At 53.3% G+C, this 20,146-nt stretch overlaps 2 protein-coding genes across 3 annotated transcripts; one reads left to right on the top strand and one right to left on the bottom strand.

Annotated features, from left to right (window-relative positions):
- Positions 1-8: 8 nt before the first annotated feature.
- On the top strand, positions 9-1,698 carry LOC101754086 (exopolygalacturonase). Its single transcript, XM_022826223.1, has one exon. The coding sequence runs from the start codon at positions 73-75 to the stop codon at positions 1,552-1,554; it is 1,482 nt and encodes a 493-aa protein (XP_022681958.1). The 5' UTR covers positions 9-72; the 3' UTR covers positions 1,555-1,698.
- Positions 1,699-2,569: 871 nt separating this feature from the next.
- LOC101778524 (lipid phosphate phosphatase 2) lies at positions 2,570-4,499 on the bottom strand. 2 transcript variants are annotated; one of them, XM_022826165.1, is made up of 6 exons: positions 3,929-4,499; positions 3,738-3,847; positions 3,538-3,631; positions 3,257-3,445; positions 3,083-3,142; positions 2,570-2,869 (listed from the first exon to the last, which is right to left on the bottom strand). In XM_022826165.1, exons 1-6 carry the CDS (start codon positions 4,254-4,256, stop codon positions 2,763-2,765), a joined length of 888 nt encoding a protein of 295 aa, XP_022681900.1. In that variant the 5' UTR covers positions 4,257-4,499; the 3' UTR covers positions 2,570-2,762. The 2 variants fall into 2 exon arrangements, with proteins under 2 accessions (XP_022681900.1, XP_004965895.1); XM_004965838.3 differs by having other exon boundaries at positions 2,570-2,858.
- Positions 4,500-20,146: the final 15,647 nt, after the last annotated feature.

Raw genomic sequence — 20,146 nt, 5'->3', positions numbered from 1 at the left:
TTTTTACATGACAGCTCCATCGGATTATGTCCTACCTACTTGGACCAACCGCAGACCGCTAGAAGACTCGTGATGATGCCGTTGCCGAGACAAAACAGCCATGAAAGAAGGCAAAGACACAGGTGCTCATGGCAAGAGCAGCTGCCTAACAGTAACAGACAGTTCCAAGAATTCGTTATAAATCAATCATGCTCCGCGCAATGCATGGCGTCTCCCTTCCAGCGGCGCCCGGAAGCCATGGCGTCGCGCTCGTGCGCTCTGCTTCTCGTCCTTGCCATGGCGACGACGTGGCTCGCCGCAGACGCCGGTGCCGGCGCCGGCCCGGTCTTCAACGTCACGGACTTCGGCGCGGTCGCGGACGGGAAGACGGACAGCTCCAGGGCGTTCCTGAGGGCGTGGATGAGGGCGTGCGCGACGCCAGGGAGGCCCGCCGTCGTCGTCCCCAGGGGCGGGAGCTACCTCCTGCACCCCCTCGTGCTCCGCGGCCCGTGCAGGGGCTACATGGAGGTCCGCGTCGCCGGCGTCCTCCGCGCGCCGCCCGGGCTCGGCGCCTTCCGCGGCTGCCGCGAGTGGGTCCACTTCTCTGGCGTCGACGGGCTCCTCGTCACCGGCGGCGGCACGTTCGACGGCCGCGGCGCCACCGCGTGGCCGCTCAACGAGTGCCCCAAGAAACGCGACTGCAAGCTCCTCCCCACCGTAAATAAGCTCAGGCTGATTTGCACGCATTTTGGCCGTTCGATCGGAAGATCGACGGTCCAGATTGATTTGCATGATGAGATAAAAAATTTGCTGGTGCAGTCCATCAAGCTGGGGCGGGTGACGAACGCGACGATCACAGGGGTGACGTCGCTGGACAGCAAGTTCTTCCACGTGACGGTGGCCGGCAGCCACGGCGTGCGGATTCACGGCGTCACCATCCGGGCGCCGCGCGACAGCCCCAACACGGACGGCGTGCACATCCAGGGCTCCTCCGACGTGCGCGTCACCGACTGCGCGGTGGCGACGGGCGACGACTGCGTCTCCGTCGGGCCCGGCGCCTCCGACGTGGTGGTGTCCGGCGTCACCTGCGGCCCCGGGCACGGCATCAGCGTCGGCAGCCTCGGCAGGTACCCCGGCGAGGAGGACGTCCGGCGGCTGCGCGTCGTCAACTGCACCATCGCCGGCACCTCCAACGGCGTGCGCATCAAGACGTGGCGCGGCGGCTCGCGCCCCACCTCCGTGTCCGGGCTCGTCTTCGAGGACATCGTCATGCGGAAGGTCCGCAACCCCATCATCATCGACCAGGAGTACTGCCCCTACGCCTCCTGCCGCGAATCGGAGCAGCGGCCGTCGGCGGTGAGGATAAGCGACGTCAAGTTCAGGAACATCCGGGGCGTGTCGGCGACGCAGGTGGCGGTGAAGCTGTCGTGCAGCGAGGCGAGCCCGTGCCGCGGGCTGGAGCTCAGGGACATCGACCTCCGCTACTTCAAGCGCGGGGTCTCCACCCAGTCGCAGTGCGCGCACGTCGCCGGCGGCGTGGTCGGCGGCACGCTCGTCCCTCCTTCCTGCATATGAAGGCTGCCGTCTGTTACAGGGCATGCTCTAGATCGAAGATCTGAGGCTGAGCGAATTTTTGCTTGATTTATTAGTTGTATATAAAATATTGTACCAATCGGTAACATAGCCAGCACACTACTGTAAAGTAAATTCTAATCAAGCTCGTCAATTTTCTTCATCCAAAAAAAAGATTGTTTCGTCAATTTTCTGACGACCGGGATGCCTATGAGCCTATGATCCAAGTAATGGCACGCTGCAGGGATCTGCATCCCTGTGCCGGCAAGGGTGTGTTTGGTTTAGGGATCGAATTGGATTGGAACGGATTTGACCCCATCGATCCGTGTTTGGTTGGAAATGCATCTGGATTGGGTTGGACCCACAAGGGAATATTCCTTCTAGATGCGGATCGAATACATCCGCCTAAAATGAGCGGACGCACTCGACCCACATCAATGTCGTCCGTCTCCGTTCATGCGTGGGGCAGCGGCAGCAAGCGGGGCAGGGGTAGGGGCGACCTCTAGTCGCGCGGCGGCACACGGCTGGGACGGCGACGTGAGGCAGAGGACGGCTGGCGGGGGACGACCTCCCTAGGTGTTGGTCGGGGTGGATCCCGTGGGGTGGCGGCGGCGGCTCGGAAGAGAGCGCGACGGGCCTGGGAGGCGGCGGGAAGAAGGGAGGGGCGGGGAGGCCGGCGCTAGGGAGAAGGGAGCGGCGGGGAGGACGGCGGCCGAGAGAAGGGAGCAGCAGGGAGGCTGGCGCCGGGGAGAAGGGAGCGGCGGGGTGGCCGGTGCCGGGAGCTCCACCGCCGGCCTGAGAGCTGCTCTAGCTGGGAGAAGGTAGGGTAAAAGAAAAACAAGAAAATATTAGGTGGATGATATGTGGACCTAATGGATGATAGTGGATCCACTAACAGATATGGCTAACGGTGTTAAAATGATATTCATCCCAACCTTCTCAACCCCTCCAATCAAACAAAAAATTGAAACGGACACATCTCTTTCATCCAAACACGAGATGGGTTGAACCCAACACAAAAGTGGAATGAACCTAACCCATTTCACGTGATCTCAAAACCAAACACGTGCTAAAATTAGAACAGTCTTGTTGAAAAAAAAAAGAAACAGTGACATTCAGTCGCTAAGATCTACGGCCTGATTCCATTGAGTCCAATGCTTGGCTACTGGTTCTCATCTCCCTTCCAGCGCGTCCCGGAGAGGAGTCAAGCGTCAGTGACGGGTGGCGACTCGAGCCGGCTGCCGACTGCACCTCGATCTCACCATCGAGGGTAAGCATGTGCTCAAAGTAGGAATGAGGCCAGAATCCTGAAACCCGACTGGCAACAGCATCAGTTATCTAACAATGTGTACATTCAGAGAAGGAAACGCGAGATAACATTGTAACGTTCAGACAAGGATGGCAAATAGAAATCAAAACAAATGAAGGTGCTTCGATTTCGATCTATTCTGTTAGACCTGACAAGAAAGAGTGTTCTAGCCTGCTGAATCTGAATGCATACTGTGCATCTACACTGCTAGCAGGACCATACCTTGTTCACCGGAGGGTGGCGGGAAAAACTGCAGGTAGCAGAACGACGCCACCACCAATCCTGCGGGAGCAGAATTACAGCGAATAGAGCGTGACAGACTGACAGTGTGATCTTCAGAAACGAGAAGAGCTTGGTAACGAACTAACGACAGAGAAGAGGCAAATCAGTCGATACCGAGGACTCCGGCGGTGAACACGTCCTGCCAGTGGTGCCAGTAGTCGTCCACCCGCGACACCCCCACCATTGCCGCGAGGAGCAGCGGCATGGCGACGATGCAGAGCTTGGCGACATGGCCTCCCCGGTCGAACGCCTTGATCTTGCCGGCGAGGTACCAGGACAGGAAGCCCAGACCAGCGAAAGACCCTGCAATGCCAATGTGGCAGTGTTCAGTGATCATTGTTGGACGGGAACGCAGCAAATTGAAGCTAGCAGCCTTCAGATCTCTTCGGACTTACACGAAGTGTGGCCGCTCGGGAAGCTCTTGTACCCTTCTTTGATCACGGCCGCGTCTCCGTGGCAGATGACCTCTCTGGTGACGTTGTCATACCTCTGAAGAAAGCTCATCACGTTTAGTGAGATGGCTTGCTCTGAAGCAGCGGCAGAGTACATTCTGTACTCTGGAGTTTAGGCTGATCAATGAAACAGGTGAACTCACAGGCAGTCCGTCAGGAAAGCAGCGCCAGAAGAAGTTGGGGCGCGGCCGGCCGACGCCGTCCTTGATGGCGTCGGTCAGGACGGCGGTTATGAGCACCGAGAACAGAAGCCCTGCGAGCTTGGGCACAGACCGTGTCAGAAGCGTAGCTGCAGAATAGGAAGAGGAATGGCAGAGCAAATTAAGGAACTTGCCGAGGATGGCGTGGTGCAGGTCATACACGTTCCTCCTGCGCACGTATATCCCGGCGACGACGGCCACCGGCGCGGCGACGGCGAGCACCGGCACGGCCCAGACGGGCACGGTGTTGTCCTTGAGCGGGTACCGGAGGCCCGGCACCGTGTCCTCCCCGACGAAGCGGTGGAAGGGCTCGATGAGGTTGAGCGCGCCGTCGAGGGCGGCGAGGAGGACCAGCACGGCCCAGTCCAGCAGGTGCAGCCTCGCCACCCTGGTCCCGTGGGTCTTCAAGTAGAGGCGCGGCGGCGCTCCCGGGTGAGCGGCGAGGCCCGCCGGCGGCGGCATCGGGCTTCGGGGACCTGGATAGACGATGGAGGAGAGGACGGCGACGAGATCCAGTTAATCAGCCTGCACGAAGGTCCAGCCAATGCAAGCCATGGATGGGAGTTCTGGGAGGGATTGCCAATGCAGGGGACACTTGCGGAAATCGGCACAGAAGCTAGCGCGACAGCGCGTGGAGCTCGGGAGTGCTGGAACGGGCGTGTGACTCGAGAATCTCTGCAACTTGTTCGTCTCGGGAGGACTGGAGGAGAGACAGGGTACTTTTTTCATGTGACTTCAACCTCGGAGACCACCAAAATAAGTGGTGTTCTCTGACAGATGCGCGTGCCGCGGACCATTTTCTTTCTTTTTTGTTTGCTCCCATGCAAGGCTTAACGACCAAGGAAGGACGACACGAGATTCGGAACCATGGTTGTGCCCGCCCAAGGCATCTGGATCACCTTCCAGTGTCGGCGTGCATTAACAGCTATCCGACCGGCTTCTTCTACCTCTCCTGCTCGCGCTCGCGCCGTCGCCGCCTTCTCCAGCGTCGGCGTCGAAGCCCTGCAGCCCAACACTGCTAGTTACGGTTTCGAGGGGTTGGGTTCTCCGGTATTCGTCGGCCTAGAAAGGAGCTTGGGGGCGGTTGGCTGGCTCGGCGGTGCAGGCGAGCGAGACGGCAACAGCAGCCGCCTATTAGGGTGGAGGGAGACAACCGAATGGGCTTTGCTGATGGCGGGACCGAGAGCTTCTTCGATTGGTAGTTGAAAGGGGTCGAGGATAGCGGCGGTTAGAGCTTGGCGGTGCGGTGAGGCGGCGAGGACGCCGCCGGACGCGGGTGGTGAAGAGTAACGTCCGGCGGGGCCGTCACTCGCGTCTCGTTTTCGCGTGGCGAGTGCAGTGGAAGCGGATCGGGCGTCGCCGGAGACAAAACTGCAGGCCGTGCGAGGCGTGGGAGCAACGCCGGATATGAAGGAGAAGTCGGCGGCGCGTGCATAGGCCGGCGGGCGTGTGCGAGTTTATTTTTTGAACGAACGGTCACGAGAGCGTGCATAAATAGAGCAGAAGTTTATAAGGAAAAAAGAAAAAAAAGAAAGCACGGCGTGCCATGCGAGAAGGTAAGGACTACTCTCGCGCTAGAAGTAATGCTAGGTCTTTAGCCCCCACCACTAACCAAGCTGACGTCTCCTCCCTAATTTTCGCCATAAGCACTGTCGGTGAGCTCTCGTGTCTGTTGAAGATATGCGCGTTCCATTCTTTCCAAATCTCCCACATGATAAGTAGAGTCAGACTTTTCAGAGCCTTACGTGGTGAATCCGATGCTGTAGTTATATATATATCCACCATTCCATTGCGTTGGCTGGGAGCCGCCATGCATTTGGCTTGAGGTTTGGCTGCGCTATCCATGTCGCTGTTAGATCCCAATTCTCCTGGTGTATCTGCACTCGGCCAAGATGTAGTGGCTGGTCTTTATGGCCCGTCTGCAGAGGGTGCAAGTGGCGTTGTGTGGCCATCCGTATTTGGCCAGCCTGTCTGCGGACCATACACAGTTTTGTGTAATTAGCCACGCGAAGAATTTACATTTTGGTGGCGCCCATGTTTTCCAAATAGAGGAGATATTCAGTGTTTCGGTGCAGCCTAGGAACTGTGCTTTATATTCTTGATTTTGTTAGTTTCTAGCTGATAGTGTCCTCATTTTCTAGTTGTAGTTCCGTATGTCTGACCATGTTCCATAGCAGGGTGAAAGAAGCTAAATGTGAGCTGTTGATGCTACTATTGATGTTGAGATCTCGGATCCAGTTATTGTTATTGATGGCATCGTGAGCCGTCCTATTCTTTTTCCTTGAAATGGCAAAGAGTAGTGGCGCGATGTCTTTTGGTCACTAGCCCTACACCCAGCTAGACTTCCAGAAGCTGGCCTTTTTGCCATCGCCGAGGGTGATGACCGTGCAAGCAGCAAATAGTTGCCTATCCATCTTGTCACATGGGGTTTCTATGTTGGCCCAGGGTTTGTCCAATGATGTCCACTCATGCCATAGCCACCTTAAGCGGAGAGCTCTAGCGAATTTCTCAAGGTTTGAGATGCCAAGTCCCCCATGTTGTTTCGGGAGGCAGGTTCTTATCCAATTAACTTTACATTTTCCACCTGTTAGCTGTTGGTCGTCTGCGCAGAGGAATTTTTTACGGATGTTGTCTAAATCTGTGAGCACTTCATTATTTGCTTTGAGAGCCGTTAGGAAGTATACCAGCTGTGAAAAGAGGACCGATTTTGTGAGGTTCACTCTGCCTGCATGTGTTAGATTTCGTCCAGTCCAAGCTGATAGTTTACCTGCCGCTTTATCTATAAAAGGTTGGAATTCAATCTTTCTCAGGTGCTTTGTCGACAAAGGGAGACCAAGGTAGCGCATTGGGAATGCCGATCTCGTTAGCGGCAGATCATTGAGTAGTAGGTCAAGGTCGATGTTTCGACAGCTTATGGGTGCAATCTGTGTCTTGCGCAAGTTCGTGCATAGGATAGTGGCTTCTCCAAAGTGTTGGAGGATCTTCCCAATGTTGGAGATGTCTTTGCGTGTCGGCCTAATAAAGATGGCGGCGACGTCAGCGTACAAAGATGCTCTAAATCTTGTCACTCTTCCTCCTAGTTTGGTGAGGAGGCTCCTGTCAGTTGCCTGAGCAATTATGTGCTATAGTGGATCGATGGCCAAGACGAATAGAAGAGGTGACAATGGATCACCCTGTCTGAGGCCTCTGCCGTGCTGGATCAGTGGCAATGGTGTGCCGTTGAGTAGCACTTTTGAAGTTGAGGTGGCTAGGAGGGACATAATCCATTGGCTCCATCAAGTTGGGAAGCCTTTGTGTTGTATCAGGGAGATGAGGTAGTCCCAACAGACTGAGTTGAAGGCTTTGGAGATGTGTAATTTCATTAGTAGAGCCGGTGTCGCATTTCGATGAAAATGGCGAGCGATATTTCTCATGTATAAGTTGTCATGAATACTTCTGCCTTTGATGAAGGCGCTCTGGCAGGGTGAGATGATAGCGTTCATGTGCTGGGCAAGCCGTAGCGCTAGTACTTTAGTGATGATCTTTGCAAACGCATGGATGAGGCTGATTGGCCGATACTCGAGGATGCTTTCCGCCCCTTCTTTTTTTGGAATTAGGATGATGTTTGCCTTGTTTAGGAGATTTAGATCGTTGCAACGGATGTTGTAGAAAGCGTTAGCTACTTGAGATAGAAATAGAGGAGGCCGGGCTTGGGCGGCGGCTTGGCCGGCGGCGGCTGGAAGAGGAGGAAAAGGAAGAGGAGATCGAGGAGGTCCGATTCCTCTTCTCACCTCAGGCTGGGGCAGCTTGGAGGGGGGCTCCATGACAATGGGCGGGAGGTGGCGGCAATAGCAATGGCAGCGGCGCTTGGGAGCACTAGAGGGAAGGGGAGTTGGCGGGGGTGTTGGTGGTGGGTTGGAGAGCGGAGCGGAGCCCCTTTTATAGGCCAGAGGCGAGGGGGAGGGGGCGGCCAATGGGCGGCGCACAGGGGTTCACAGGGAGGTGGCAGGTGGCGTTAATGGCGGTCGGGATGCTCGGGCACAGGGCAGAGCACAGGGTGGTGCTATAGCAGGTGGTGCAGAGACTTGGCGATGGGCGGCGCGCCGGTAGCAGGGGCGGTGACGTGGCACGGTGGCGAAGCGCTTGTGCAGCGTGGCGAGCCCGGGGCGCGCGTGGTGGGCGGGTAGGCGCGTGCGAAGCTAGGCGGGGGCGCACATGGGTAGGAGCGTGTGGGGCCAGGGAAGGAAGAAGGAAGGGGAAAAGGAAGAGAGGGAAAGAAAGAAGAAAAAGGGGAAAGAAAGAGAAAAGGGAAAAAGAAAAGGAAGAAAAACAAAAAGAGATGGAGTAAAAGGAGAAGGTAGAATTGAATTGTGTGAGGAGTTAAAGAGAGAGATACGGCAGGGATTGCGGAAGCAGTCGCGAGCACAAGTGCGACGGTCTTCCGACCGACACGCGGTGTGACACACGGAGGGGAAAAGGGGAAAAAGATGGACAGTGGTCGGCTTCGGTGATGAAACGGCGAAATCGCCGGGAAGATGGGATTCGGGAGCTCAAGCGGTGAAAAGATTTTGAAAATGATTTTTAGCGAGTGATTTAATTTGGTGAATTTTAGGGATGTTACTGTAATGACCTTGGTTAAATCAGCTGAGTTAATCTTCATCCGAGTCCTAAATCCCGCTGTCTTAGCTCTCCTGAGCTTAAGCGCTCAAAAATCCGGTTCTCAGTCCCGACCCCTGAGAACCCAACCAAACCGCCGGTTCCTTCTAAGTCCCCAAAGGCAGTGTTCCTTTCAATCTTGGAGCTGTGGAGAAATCGAGACTGACCGGTGGACCCGCAATCTTTCTCCCCGAATCTCCCGAGGCAGACGCGCCCGAGCAGCATGCGCCCACTTCATAGCTCCCTCGCCACGTGGCTTGATTCCTCCGACGCCCGCCGCTTCGCCCAGTCGCCAGCCGCGACAGGATGGATCCACGCGCCCTCCTCCCCAATCGCAGCGAAAGCTCTCTACGCCCCTTTCTGCCTCACCTCGTCTCGCTCGCGCCCTCGCTGGCTGCGCCAAGGTGCCTCGTCGCCGCCGTGGCAGAGTTTTGCCGCTGCTGCGTCAGACCACCTCGCGACCCGCGCCCATCATCTCACCCAGATCCCGGCTGCAGACCCGATGGCTTCCGATTTTCCGCCTCTCCACAGTCGCGTTGCCCGCGAACTCGCTCCGCGACGATTCCGCCCTCGCCAACCCCAACTCCGGCCGCGATAGCTCCTTTTCCGTCTTGCCAGTACTATGCCCCGGCAAGCCACTGTTTCGCGCTCGCCCTGCCGCCGCTCGCCCTGTCACTTCGCATGCTGCAACCTCGCTTGTGGCGCCTTTCTCCCTGTCGCACGCCAGTCAAATCCGCCGCTCGACGCGACCAGACTACGCCCGCCTTCGCCAAATCTAAATCCCGGCAAAACCGCGCCTGCGCCGCCTTGTCTCCAGTGCCCAATGGCCAAAGACCCTGTCTCCGAAGCTCTGTTCCGTCGCCCATCACCGCTCAATCGCCGCCATGGCAGCGCACTCCACCCTTTTCTTCACAGTCTTCGTGCTGCTCAAACTCTCTCTCTTCTGCGCCGCTATAAAAAGGCATACCTGAGTCCCACCGGAGTTCCTTCGCCATTGCTGTTTCGCCGCCCCTACTCTGAGCGCACTTGAGTCCTACTACTTGAACTCTTAAGAAGTTCCCCTCTCCGCTCAAACCCGCTTCTCGCCAACCCACCAGCCGTCTGCTCCTCCGCTCTGTGCTAGAGCTCTCTTGTCGCCCACAAGAAGTGTCGCCACCGCCGGAGCACCGTCAAACCTCGCCGCCGCCCAAGCCTTAGTGCTTTAGTCTTCCCACCCAAGTCTGCTCCTTCCCGACCCCAGAGCTTCACCCATAGACCCGAAGGTAAGCTGTCGACCCCTTTTCCGTCTCGCTCGACCCTGTCTGTTTTGCCGACCCCTATCCACCTCGCCCGAGGGCTCGGCTGTATCTCTTTCCTTGACCCGAGGGTATCTGTGTAATTATCGGGGATTTCTCTGTGTTAAGTCTGAGAACCCCTACACATTTATTCCTTAAAGTTTAAGGGTCAGATCACAAGTTTATCCCCATCCGACCCTTTTATCCTGTTCTTCACCAACTGGAGTTGAACTTCCCCCACTTTTTCTGTAGCTTTGCTACAAGTGTCTGAGCTTGAACTTGCAAGTGTTGTTAAAATAACCGTCTAAACCCTAACTCCTGCATTGCATTCGTGTAGAGTTACACCTCGCCGACGACACCTACGAGTTGTACCCGGCGCCTAAAAACGGACCGGTAGCTGAGCTGCCAATACCAGAAGCCGAAGCAGCCCCCGCGGAAGACCCGTTCACCTCCCCTCCGCTAGAAGGCAAGCCCCGGAGCATGAACCCAACTTTCTAAACTTGCACATGCCTTCCTTCTTATGAATGTGCATTTACGTATAGGAGTTGTTTGCAACCTTAGATGCATGACTTAGTCCCCTTGTGTTGAACACTAGTCTATTGGGTCGAGTAGTTGCAATGCTTAAATAGGAATCGGTAAAAGCCGAGTGATTTCCTATCATTCGCGAGTTATAGGAGTTGGCTGTTCCTTTTCTGTTTACAACTATAAGGACAATGGATGGGGCAGGGTTTTGGTTAACTCTTTTGGTGGTCGGCTGATCGCCCTGTCTGTTTATTGAACCTATTAAGGCCGGACAGTGGTGGTGTTCGTGATCAAGTGTTTGAAAGTACTAATCTCATACCCAGTATGGGATGGGGAAGCCTAGTACCTAATTGAACCTGGACGTGAGCGGTCGCTCCACTGTCCTGGGAACGAAGTTCCCCTGCGACCGCACGTGGTGGCAAGTGTGGTCATAGAACGACAGAGGCCAGGTCTGTGGAACCTTGCACCAAAGGAAGTGGACCCGACACGGGTCAGGGAATTGATGGGGAAGGCCGACACAGGAAGCGACCCTCGGTGGTGCGCGGATGTCGTGATGTTAGGTTCACCATGCATGGTTAAAGAACTCGGATCGATTCGTCCGTCTCTCACAGTTTGAGACTGCTTGATCGCTATGCTACACTAAGTAAAGATGGAACATGATGATGACATGGTCTTGATGATGATCTTATATTCATAAAGTTGGATCTATGCTTGCTTAGAGTAAGTTGCCAATGTAGACTGGTTAATGAACTTAGAATCTGAGCTAAAACTTGAAAGTAAGGACCTAACATAGTCGCTTTTGGCAAACAAACAAATCAGCCAAGGAGCCTTGCATGTCTAGAAGTGGTGGAATAGCTTTTTCCCACCGGTTGGTTAAGTCTTGTTGAGCTTAGAAGCTCAGCCTTGTTGTGGCTTCTCTTTTCACGTGAAGTTGCAACTCCTGAGCTTGCTGCTGGCACTTGGCCGCCCCAACTCCCTCCGGGTTGGACGGTCGAGTGGGACCCTTCCTTGGACGGTGGGGAATGGGATCACTGATGTCCTAGCTGGCCTCACCAGGGACATCCGACCCCGACGCTAGCTTCCGCGATGCTTTTGCCTTCTGTTGTTTTCTTTCAACCTTTGTAAAACTCTGATTTTAACTAAGTATGTAATGAAGCGTTAAACCAATGGTGGATTTGTTGTATTCTCTGGAACCACTCACCTTCATCTGGGTTATGCTAACTCGGTCCTGAAAAGTGGTTAAATCGGATGAAATCCGATGGCACATCGAGTTAACTCGATTAAGGCATGAGGATCGCGTGTTAAGCGACTTGCCGTGCTTTAGTTGAGCTAATCCGAGGTGTTCCGCCACAGCTACATCTAGGTAGGCATACAGTTCAGATGCAGCAGCAAGAGAGGCACCAGTACTAGTAGCCTACAACAAAACACTTGCAGATGTTCTCCTAAATAGGGAGGAGGATGCAGAATCAGAACCCAAGCCATTACCAAGGCTAGCAGCACCATAACCAGATGAAGTACCCTGGCTACCAAAAATCTTACCCCAAGCGGTCTTTTTCTTACCTATAGGCCCTGGCTGTGTGGCCCTCCGCAACCTCATAGAACCAAACTTAGCATCATACTTGGAAAAGATTGTAGACAATTCAACCCTTACATCAGTTAAGTAACAAGAATTATCATTTCCATTGAGCTGAGACAATAGCTAAAAAACACTGCTAAAACTTGTCATCTTAACTCTAGGATCTAGTATAAATACAATGGAATAACGCATAGGTATATCGCACCAATAATCTAAGTACTTAGACTTCATGGGTGCAACAACATTTTTGAGATCATCATCATACTCATAGGTACTAAGATGTCCAGCTATCTCAAGAACATGATGCAATACTAATGGAGTAGTAGGATAATAAACACCAGACAAAAAAACATTAGAATCATAGAACTGTTCAAGAAATAACAAAATCTTTTCAGCAACATACCAGTGTGTTTCTGTGAGGAGTGGCTGGCTTTCAACCAAAGGGTGCTGAGTGGTTATAAACACAGAAAATGTGTTCTTATGGGTATTAGATGCTTGAGCATGAGATAAGTTGAATTCCATCTCACATCCATGTCCAAAGCAAACTTACGAGGGCGGACACCAACAACAATGCAATAGGACTTGTATCAGAAATACGTTGGTTAGAAGAATTTAAGAATGAAATTGCAGTTCTAAATGCACTAAGCATAGGCTTGAAAACATCAAGGCCAGCCTTAACAATAAGATTAATAATGTGACAAGCACAACTGATGCAAAAATAGTTTTCCAATATAACCAGACAGTGAAGGACTGAACTTACCAATGGCTGCAGCGTTTGCCGATGCATTATCCAACGTAAAAGAAAAGATCTTATCAGTTAAACCATAATCAGAAATAATAGAAGTAATACACTCAGCAATATTATCAGCATTATGAGAAACATCAATTAAGTAAATCTAGGATTATGAGCAACCTGAATATACTCCTCAAATGCATCAGACTCACCAAAGCATAAAGGAAGATCTAGTCTAGCAATCAACCTATACAACTGGATATGAGCAACATCAGCATTGTACTCCCAGAGATGGAGAGAGCCATCAGGATTGTACTTGAGTTGGGACTGAGCCATACGTGTAGCTCCTCGCAAGAGTGGGCACCTTGGAAGGTGCCTATGCAAGTGTCCAGGACCACTAGAGGAAATACCATAATAGAGTTTCTTGCAATGGAGGCACCTAGCACCAGTTCCTACCCTCTTGTTATTCTTTACCTTGTATAGTGGCTCGAAGTCGTCCCATACCTTAGAGGTGCAAGAATGACTCCTCTTGCTACCTGTACTCTCCGTCCCCGTCCCCATCTCACCTCCAGCACCAGCAGCAGGCGGTGGCAGATCTCCACCACCGGGCTGATCATCGACATCGGGAACAGGGATGTTGAGCAGCTCACGCCGATCTGCCTCCAAGTCAGACTCATCATCTCCGATCTCCCCCATCAACCTCAACTCCTCATTGTAGCAGGTTGGATAGTCTTCCATCGTCGACTCCCCAGCTCCTCAATGGGTGGGCATCGAAGGCCTATAGAGAGAGTGACACAGAGAAGCAAAGAAGCACGTCAGCACAATAGAGGAGAAGCAGAGAAGCATGTCAGCACGGTAGAGGAGAAGCAGAGAAGCACCAGAGCACCGTAGAGGAGAAGCAGAGAAGCACTGGAGATTGCTTACCTCATCCTCGAGCGCACCCGGAGCACCAGAGTCGCTATTGATGTTGTCTATCCACCCACCAGAGAAGCACCGGAGCATGGTAGAGGGGAAGCAGAGAAGCACCGGAGTTTGGCTTACCTCTTCCTCGTGCACACCGACTCACCGAGAGATATGAGGCGGCGGATTTGCGAGGAGAGGAGTGGAGTCAACAAGGGAGCCAGGGAGGCAGCGGGTCTGCAAGGAGAGGAGCAGAGTCGATGAGGAAGCTAGGGAGGCGGCGAATCTGCGAGGGGAGGAGCGAAGTCGACGAGGGAGCTAGGGAGGTGGTGGATCTGCGAGGGAGGAGTGGAGTCGACGAGAGAGGTCGAGAGGCGATACGACAGTGGGCAAGGGAAGCGGTGGATCAGCAAGGGCCGATGGGAGGAGTCGATGAGGGAAGCGGAAGGGCGATGCCAGCCGGCGGCGGGCAAGGGAGGTGTCGGATCTGCGAGGGGAGGAGGCGAGGAGCGGAGTTGAGGAGATAGAGGGAGGCGGAGGTGAGGAGACAGAGGGAGGTGGAGGGGCGAGGGAGTGGGGGAGACGGCGGAATGTGGGTAGGGTTTGGGGGCAAGGGAGCGAGGGAGCCGGACGATATTTATATAGCTATGGAGGCGGGCCGAGCGGGCCTTAACAGGCTGGGCCAACCTTTGAATTCTGATGGGCCAAATGGGTCGTGCCGGGCTGGGCCAGCACCCGGGTTGAGAGAGTAGCCCAGGCACGACCCGTGGTATGGGCCGGGCCAGCACGCGGGTTGAGAGAGGAGCCCAGGCACGGGTCATGGTATAGGCTGGGCCAGCACGGGCACGACGGCCGCCATGCCGTGCCTGCCTGGACTGGACCAAAATCCCGTGCCGTAGGCCGGCGCACGTGCCACGGGCCATATGGCCAACTATAGATCCTACCTTCAGTTTCTTTTTCTTCTACTCGATCCTAGCTCATTTCCCTTACAAAACATGATGCCTCCATCGTATCTGATAGAGAAAGTGATTCCGTCTAGGAGGAGGATGTGGCGCCTGCGTTCTTCAACCCGAAGGACATTGTAGTGTAGTAGAAAGCTCCGTACGGGGTGATGAACGTGGTCTTGATCTGGTCTTCTTCCTTGAGTGCTATCTGGTGATACCTCGAATAGCAGTCGAGGAAACAGAGTAGAGCGCACCCTACCATCGAGTTGATGACTTGATCAATCCTAGGAAGCCCGAAGGGATCCTTTGGGCAGTGCTTGTTGAGGTCCGTGTAGTCGACACACATCCTCCACTCATTGTTGTTTTTCTTCCGCACTAAGACGGGGTTAGCCAATCACTCTAGATGAACGACTTCTTTTATGAAGCCAGCCGCGAGTAGTTTGACCAACTCTTTTTTTATAGTTTGACTTCTGTCTTGGGTGAACTGGCGTAGTCATTGTCGCTTGGGCGTAGCTTTGGGATCCACATTCAGTGAGTGCTCGATCAACTTCCTGGGCACCCCCGACATATCAGATAGCTTTCAAGCAAAAATGTCTTGGTTGGTCCGGAGAAAGCTGACAAGCGTGTATTCCTATTTAGGGTCCAGCCCTGAGCCAATCAGGGTTGTCTTGGAGCTGTCGCCGGTCTCAAGGTCTATAGCTTTGAGATCAACCTTTCCTGCCGGTTTGACCTTGGTTGCCCCCAACTTCTTCTCTAAGATTTCGAGTTCTATCGGATACAATTTTTTGGAGGCTGCGAAGACTTGCATCATGGAGTTTGGCACCTGAGTAGTTGCTTCGGTTGTCGTTGGGGCGATCGATGCGATTCTTGCCGTTATTTTGACCGTTACTCTGGTTGTTGTTGTTTTGGCCTCGGTTACGACTAGATACGAACTGCTTGATCTCTTGGTCTTCTTCATCTGCCTAGGATTGGATCATGGTCTTGAGAGACTTGATATCCTCTGGGCGTCTTCTACTAAAATCTTGGAACATCCGGCGGTCATAGGGGCCGTTCTGGAAGCACTCTATGTTGGATTTATAAGTACGGCAGTCCAACAGGAGGTTACCCAAGTGGTTAATTTGTAGGTGAGGGCGATTGCGAAACCAAGAACTCGAAGGTGATTGCAAGAACACGAGAGGGACATGAGGGTTTTAGACAGGTTCGGACCTCCAGAGAGTGATATCCTACGCCCTGTATGCGTGGATTGTATTGCTTCATATGAGATGGGTCGTCCTCGGCGGGTGCCCTAGGTCGTCTTATATAGGCTGACGACCAAGGATTACAAGTCGGTTTGAATCTAATCTACTCGGTATTTACATGGAAAGCAATCTGAGTCGGACTACAAAACGTGTCCTACGATATCCGGGCAGATTTGGACTGTTTAGTTGCCTTAACGTGTACTCCAAGTAACTTCATGTCCTCAGCCTGCGAGCCCTGGTTGGGCGGGCCCACTTGTCAGGTCCGGCTAGTATCCTGGTCGGTGGGGACTCATGGGCTACCCATATCCCTCACTCTATAGCATCCTTCTCCGTGATGTCCACGACAGTCACCTTCTTGTCAAAGAAACGGCGTAAGTAACTTCGTAGGGTTTTGCCTTGTTGTTGTTTAATTTGCGATAGGTCAATCCTATTGCCAGGACGTTGCATTGCCCCCACGAAGTTGTTTGGAACACCGTCTTCAGTTGACTGCACGTATCAATGGAGTTCCTTTCTAGAGACTCGAGCCAAGTGAGTGGCCCTGCCTCCATGATGATAGGGAAGTAGATGACTTTGGTATCATCGTTTTCTCCTGCCGCTTGGACTGCTAGCGAGTAGCACCTCAACCATTGGATTGGGTCCTGCTTGCCGTTATACTTGTTGATACCCGAAAGTTTAAACTTCTCGAGTAGAACCATCTTGCGTACTCGTCTTGAAAAAGGCGGGGAACCTTCTCCTGAGTAGTCAATTTCTTGATCGCGTTCATGGCGGCGCCCTTCGATGATGATGCGAGTGTCGCGATTCGGGTTGAGCTGCTCATGAAGGTCATGAGGTTGCTCACGCTCTTGGCAGGGTCCACGGTGGTCGCGGCCCTCCTGAGGGTCCCATCCGACTAGCTTCTCCCCTATGTTGACTTGGCCTGGGTTGCTCAATTCTAGGAACCTCATTTCTAGCAGCTTCGAGGTGACTTGGATGCCTGCTGCTGCTGCTGTGGTGGGAGGAGGTGCGTCGGACTGAGCTGATCGAATTCTCCCAATCGAGTAGTTCGTACGTGTACTCCGCCAACAGAGCCAGTTGCCTGGTGTACTTGTCTTGCGCCATCGCCCGAGTAAGAAGGTCAATGGAGGCAACAGTGGTGAGAGGAGTGTTATGTTGACACGTTGAAATTGCTTCGAACGCATGATCCAGGTTCATGATGGGTAGGTCGTTTGCAAGGCGGCGTCGATGCTCTACTCGTGACGCATTTCTTGCTCACCGGCGTGTCCTTTGACTTTCCGTCTCTTCTCTTTGGATATTGGTGGTGAGCTCATCCGCCAACACGTCGTCTAGGTGACATTCGTGCCATGGATGCCTTTCTAGTTGTTCTGCTCCATCGTCGTTGGCTCTTTGAGGAGTGACAATGGCGAGTAGTTCCCGCTCTGGGAAAAACTAGCCGAGCTTGACGTGTTGATCTCCGTAGGACCGTCTTCTTCGTAGATATCAGACAGAGGTGTTCCCTCCTGGTATGGAAGGTTGTCGAGGTACGTGACAAGGCGTGACTCATCATCCTTAGCTAGAGCAGATGGTTTCATGTCAGGCCAGTAGACGAATCTGCCTTGTGGAGTAGATGTGATTACTAGGCCCTACTGTGGACCTTTTAGGGGGATCTCTTTGTCCGGGTCCGAGTAGTAGTCAAGGTCCTCGATTGAATCCAAGTTGGAGCTGATGACGACGTTGTACACGGTGTGAGTCATCACCTTGGACTGATCAATCATGGCCTGGTAAACAGACTGCTGGATCATCTCGGACATCTTCCCCGAGTCTTCGGCTATGGTGATCTGGCGGGGAGTTGGAAGAGCGGTCTTTTTGACGGGTTCCCCGCTTCTGGTACGATTGTAGAATTGCAAGCATGCCTTCTTGATGTTTTCCATAGCTTTTGCCAGTTCATCCTTCTGGTCATCCTTGAGATCTGCCTCAGTGACTTCAATGACGTTGTCTTTCGAGATTTCGGTAGCCTTCGACATGTTGGATCTTGCTTCGGTCCCACCGGGCGTGCCAAAAGGTGTGTTGACGCTAAAAATTGGACGATGACTCCGGCCCCTGCGTCGGACACACGACCCGGGAGAATCTGCTTAGCTCCTATTCGGGTTATCGCCCTGGTGCGTTTCGCACGATGTGCCAGTCAATCTGACCTGTTGATTGACAAGGGAGGAAAGGTATTAAATTCCAAAGGTTCAATCGGCTGAAGTTCCGATCTATTTCGAAGGACGTATCAGCGAATCGGCCGAATTAATGTAAAGATAACCGGCTATGAAACAGCCGATGATCACGTGGCAATTGTAAAAGAAACTATTGGAGTAACCTAAACAATGCTACAGGGACAACACTTGGAACATATCTAATCGGCTGTATGATATTGATATAGCCGACAGTTCGTGTCTCAAGCTAGATAACTGTTGATAAAAACTAAAATAACAGGTAAAACCTAAATATCGATAACTGGTGAATAAATCTAAACGAAACAACAGCGACACGCCCGAAGTTAAAGCTTAGATATTACTCGATACGCAGAACTTACAAATTAGCCGGAGGTCGTGTTGACGCAGCCCTGCCAACTCACACAAACTCATGAAAAGAAAAAGGATTTGGCGAAGCCACCGACTTGAAAGTAAAGTTACGTGAAAAAGTAGATTTGTGTTGATGATTGTTGTGTTGTTTTACAAGCCTTACGAGGCACCTATTTATACCCTGCTACAACTGAGTTCCTAACCGACTATGATTTTATCTCTAATTCAAAATAACAAATATTTACACACGGATACAACCCGCATCGGAGTCAAGCACTATTGAATTTTTCTATGGGCCAATCCTCGTCTTCATCTGGTCACCGCCTTGGCCCATTTTAGGCCCACATCGGCCAAACTGTACTGGCTCCCAATCGGCCAGTCTTCATCGACTCCTTCGGCTAATAAGCTAAAACACTGTAGCTCTATCGGGCGATTACCCCAGCCACAGCTTCTTGCTTATCCGCATCGACCACTTTTCTTTCCTTGACGCCGACCTTAACACGTGTCAAAAACCAGCGTCAACACTTGGCGATGGAGGTTAATGTCGTAGTGCTTCTCTTCTGGGGCCGGCGCGATGTGGCGGTGGAAGTTTCCAGTGCTATCTGCGACGCAGACCCAAGAGCCAAAGATGAACGTTGCGCCCACTTCGAACGCGACGGTGGGCTTGATGATGATTGGAGCCATCGAGTTCGCCGGTGGATCTTTGGCGAGAGCCCTACCTAGCTCGCTAGCTATCGGTGTTTAGATTCGGCAAGCTACCGAGGGGGTACTTGAGGTAGTGTTTTGTGCGTGGGGCTCGCCGAAGACCAGAAACTCGAAGGTGAACTCAAACACACAATTTAGACATGTTCGGGCTGCTTATGTCGCGTAATACCCTACGTCCTGTGTGTTGGTTGGTTTGTATTGATTGATCATTGTTTGGAGGGGTCCCTACCTCACCTTATATTGCCGGGGGCAGGGTTACAGGTCAGTTGTTGTACAAGAGTACTAGTCAGATTCGACTAGAGAGTCCTACTCTAATTGCTACGAGTAGTTTCCTAATCCTCGACTAGTCCTTGTCCACCACATAGACCATGTCATCCTGCATCATAGTCTCCATGTCTGAAATGTCTTGGTGTACAACCCCGCATGTAGGACTGTCCAAGCCTCTTGGTGGGTCCATGGATGTATGGCCGACACCCCCACGCATGCGAGGCTAGGCGAGGCTCCGGCCACCATGCGCGGTGGCGGTGACGGCTTCGATCCTGCCGTGGCTCGAGCCTCCGAGGGCCAGCGCGAGTGGTGAGGATGGTAAGCGGCAGCCCACACGTGCGAGCTGCGCCTCCCTGTGCCCGTGAGACACGTGGGTGGCACCTCCAAGGGTCAATGGGTGCGGCGAGCGGCATCTCCAGCATATACAACGGCCACTCTGCATCCGCTGGTGCCATTTCTCCCTGAGGGCTCCTTTGGCAGCTCATTTCCCCACCGGGTTCCCGGCCTTTTTCCCGCAGAGGAAGTCCACACGGAAAGTTTCCATGGGCTAGTTAACCGGCGCCTTTGGAAGCCTGCTAGGCGGGGGAGTTCGGCTCGTCTGAGCCCAATTTTCCGTGCAGAATAGCGCTCGGCCTACAGACATCGGGCAACATTTCCCGTCTCACCCGTCCCCCTGCGTCATCCCTTGTTGCCGCCGTGCCCACCCCCGTCTCCGCCGCCCCCCTGTCTCCGCTGTCACCGCCGCCACCCGCCGCCACCACCGCCACCCATCTTCGCCGCCGCCACCCTCCGTCTCTGCCGCAGGTTCCAATAGAGTAAAACAGATTTTTGATCGATTTACATAGAATCCATCACTCTTCTGTTCGTGAGGTCAATCACTCAGGTATGAATTATTTGTGACAGTACTCTTCCTTCCCTAGTATTTTGCTTGCTTGCCAAACAACTGAGGGTAATTATCCCATACAAGATATCTCCCCTGAAGGGGAGGGGGATTTGATTGTCTAGGAAAATACCA

Source organism: Setaria italica, chromosome IV, assembly GCF_000263155.2.
Source record: "Setaria italica strain Yugu1 chromosome IV, Setaria_italica_v2.0, whole genome shotgun sequence".
NCBI classification, from domain to species: domain Eukaryota; kingdom Viridiplantae; phylum Streptophyta; class Magnoliopsida; order Poales; family Poaceae; genus Setaria; species Setaria italica.
The sequence above is the reverse complement of the archived record's forward strand: the minus strand, read 5'-3'. Positions and strand labels throughout refer to the sequence as shown.

What these genes read in the sequence shown, in the direction of transcription:
- LOC101754086 (XM_022826223.1), top strand. Translation starts at nt 73, where the DNA reads ATGATGCCGTTGCCGAGACAAAACAGCCATGAAAGAAGGCAAAGACAC.
- LOC101778524 (XM_004965838.3), bottom strand. Translation starts at nt 4,256, where the DNA reads ATGCCGCCGCCGGCGGGCCTCGCCGCTCACCCGGGAGCGCCGCCGCGC. An exon ending in CCCGAGCGGCCACACTTCGT is followed by an intron (nt 3,446 to 3,537) that starts GTAAGTCCGAAG and finishes TTGGCATTGCAG; the next exon opens with GGTCTTTCGCTGGTCTGGGC. An exon ending in GCCACCCTCCGGTGAACAAG is followed by an intron (nt 2,859 to 3,082) that starts GTATGGTCCTGC and finishes GTCGGGTTTCAG; the next exon opens with GATTCTGGCCTCATTCCTAC.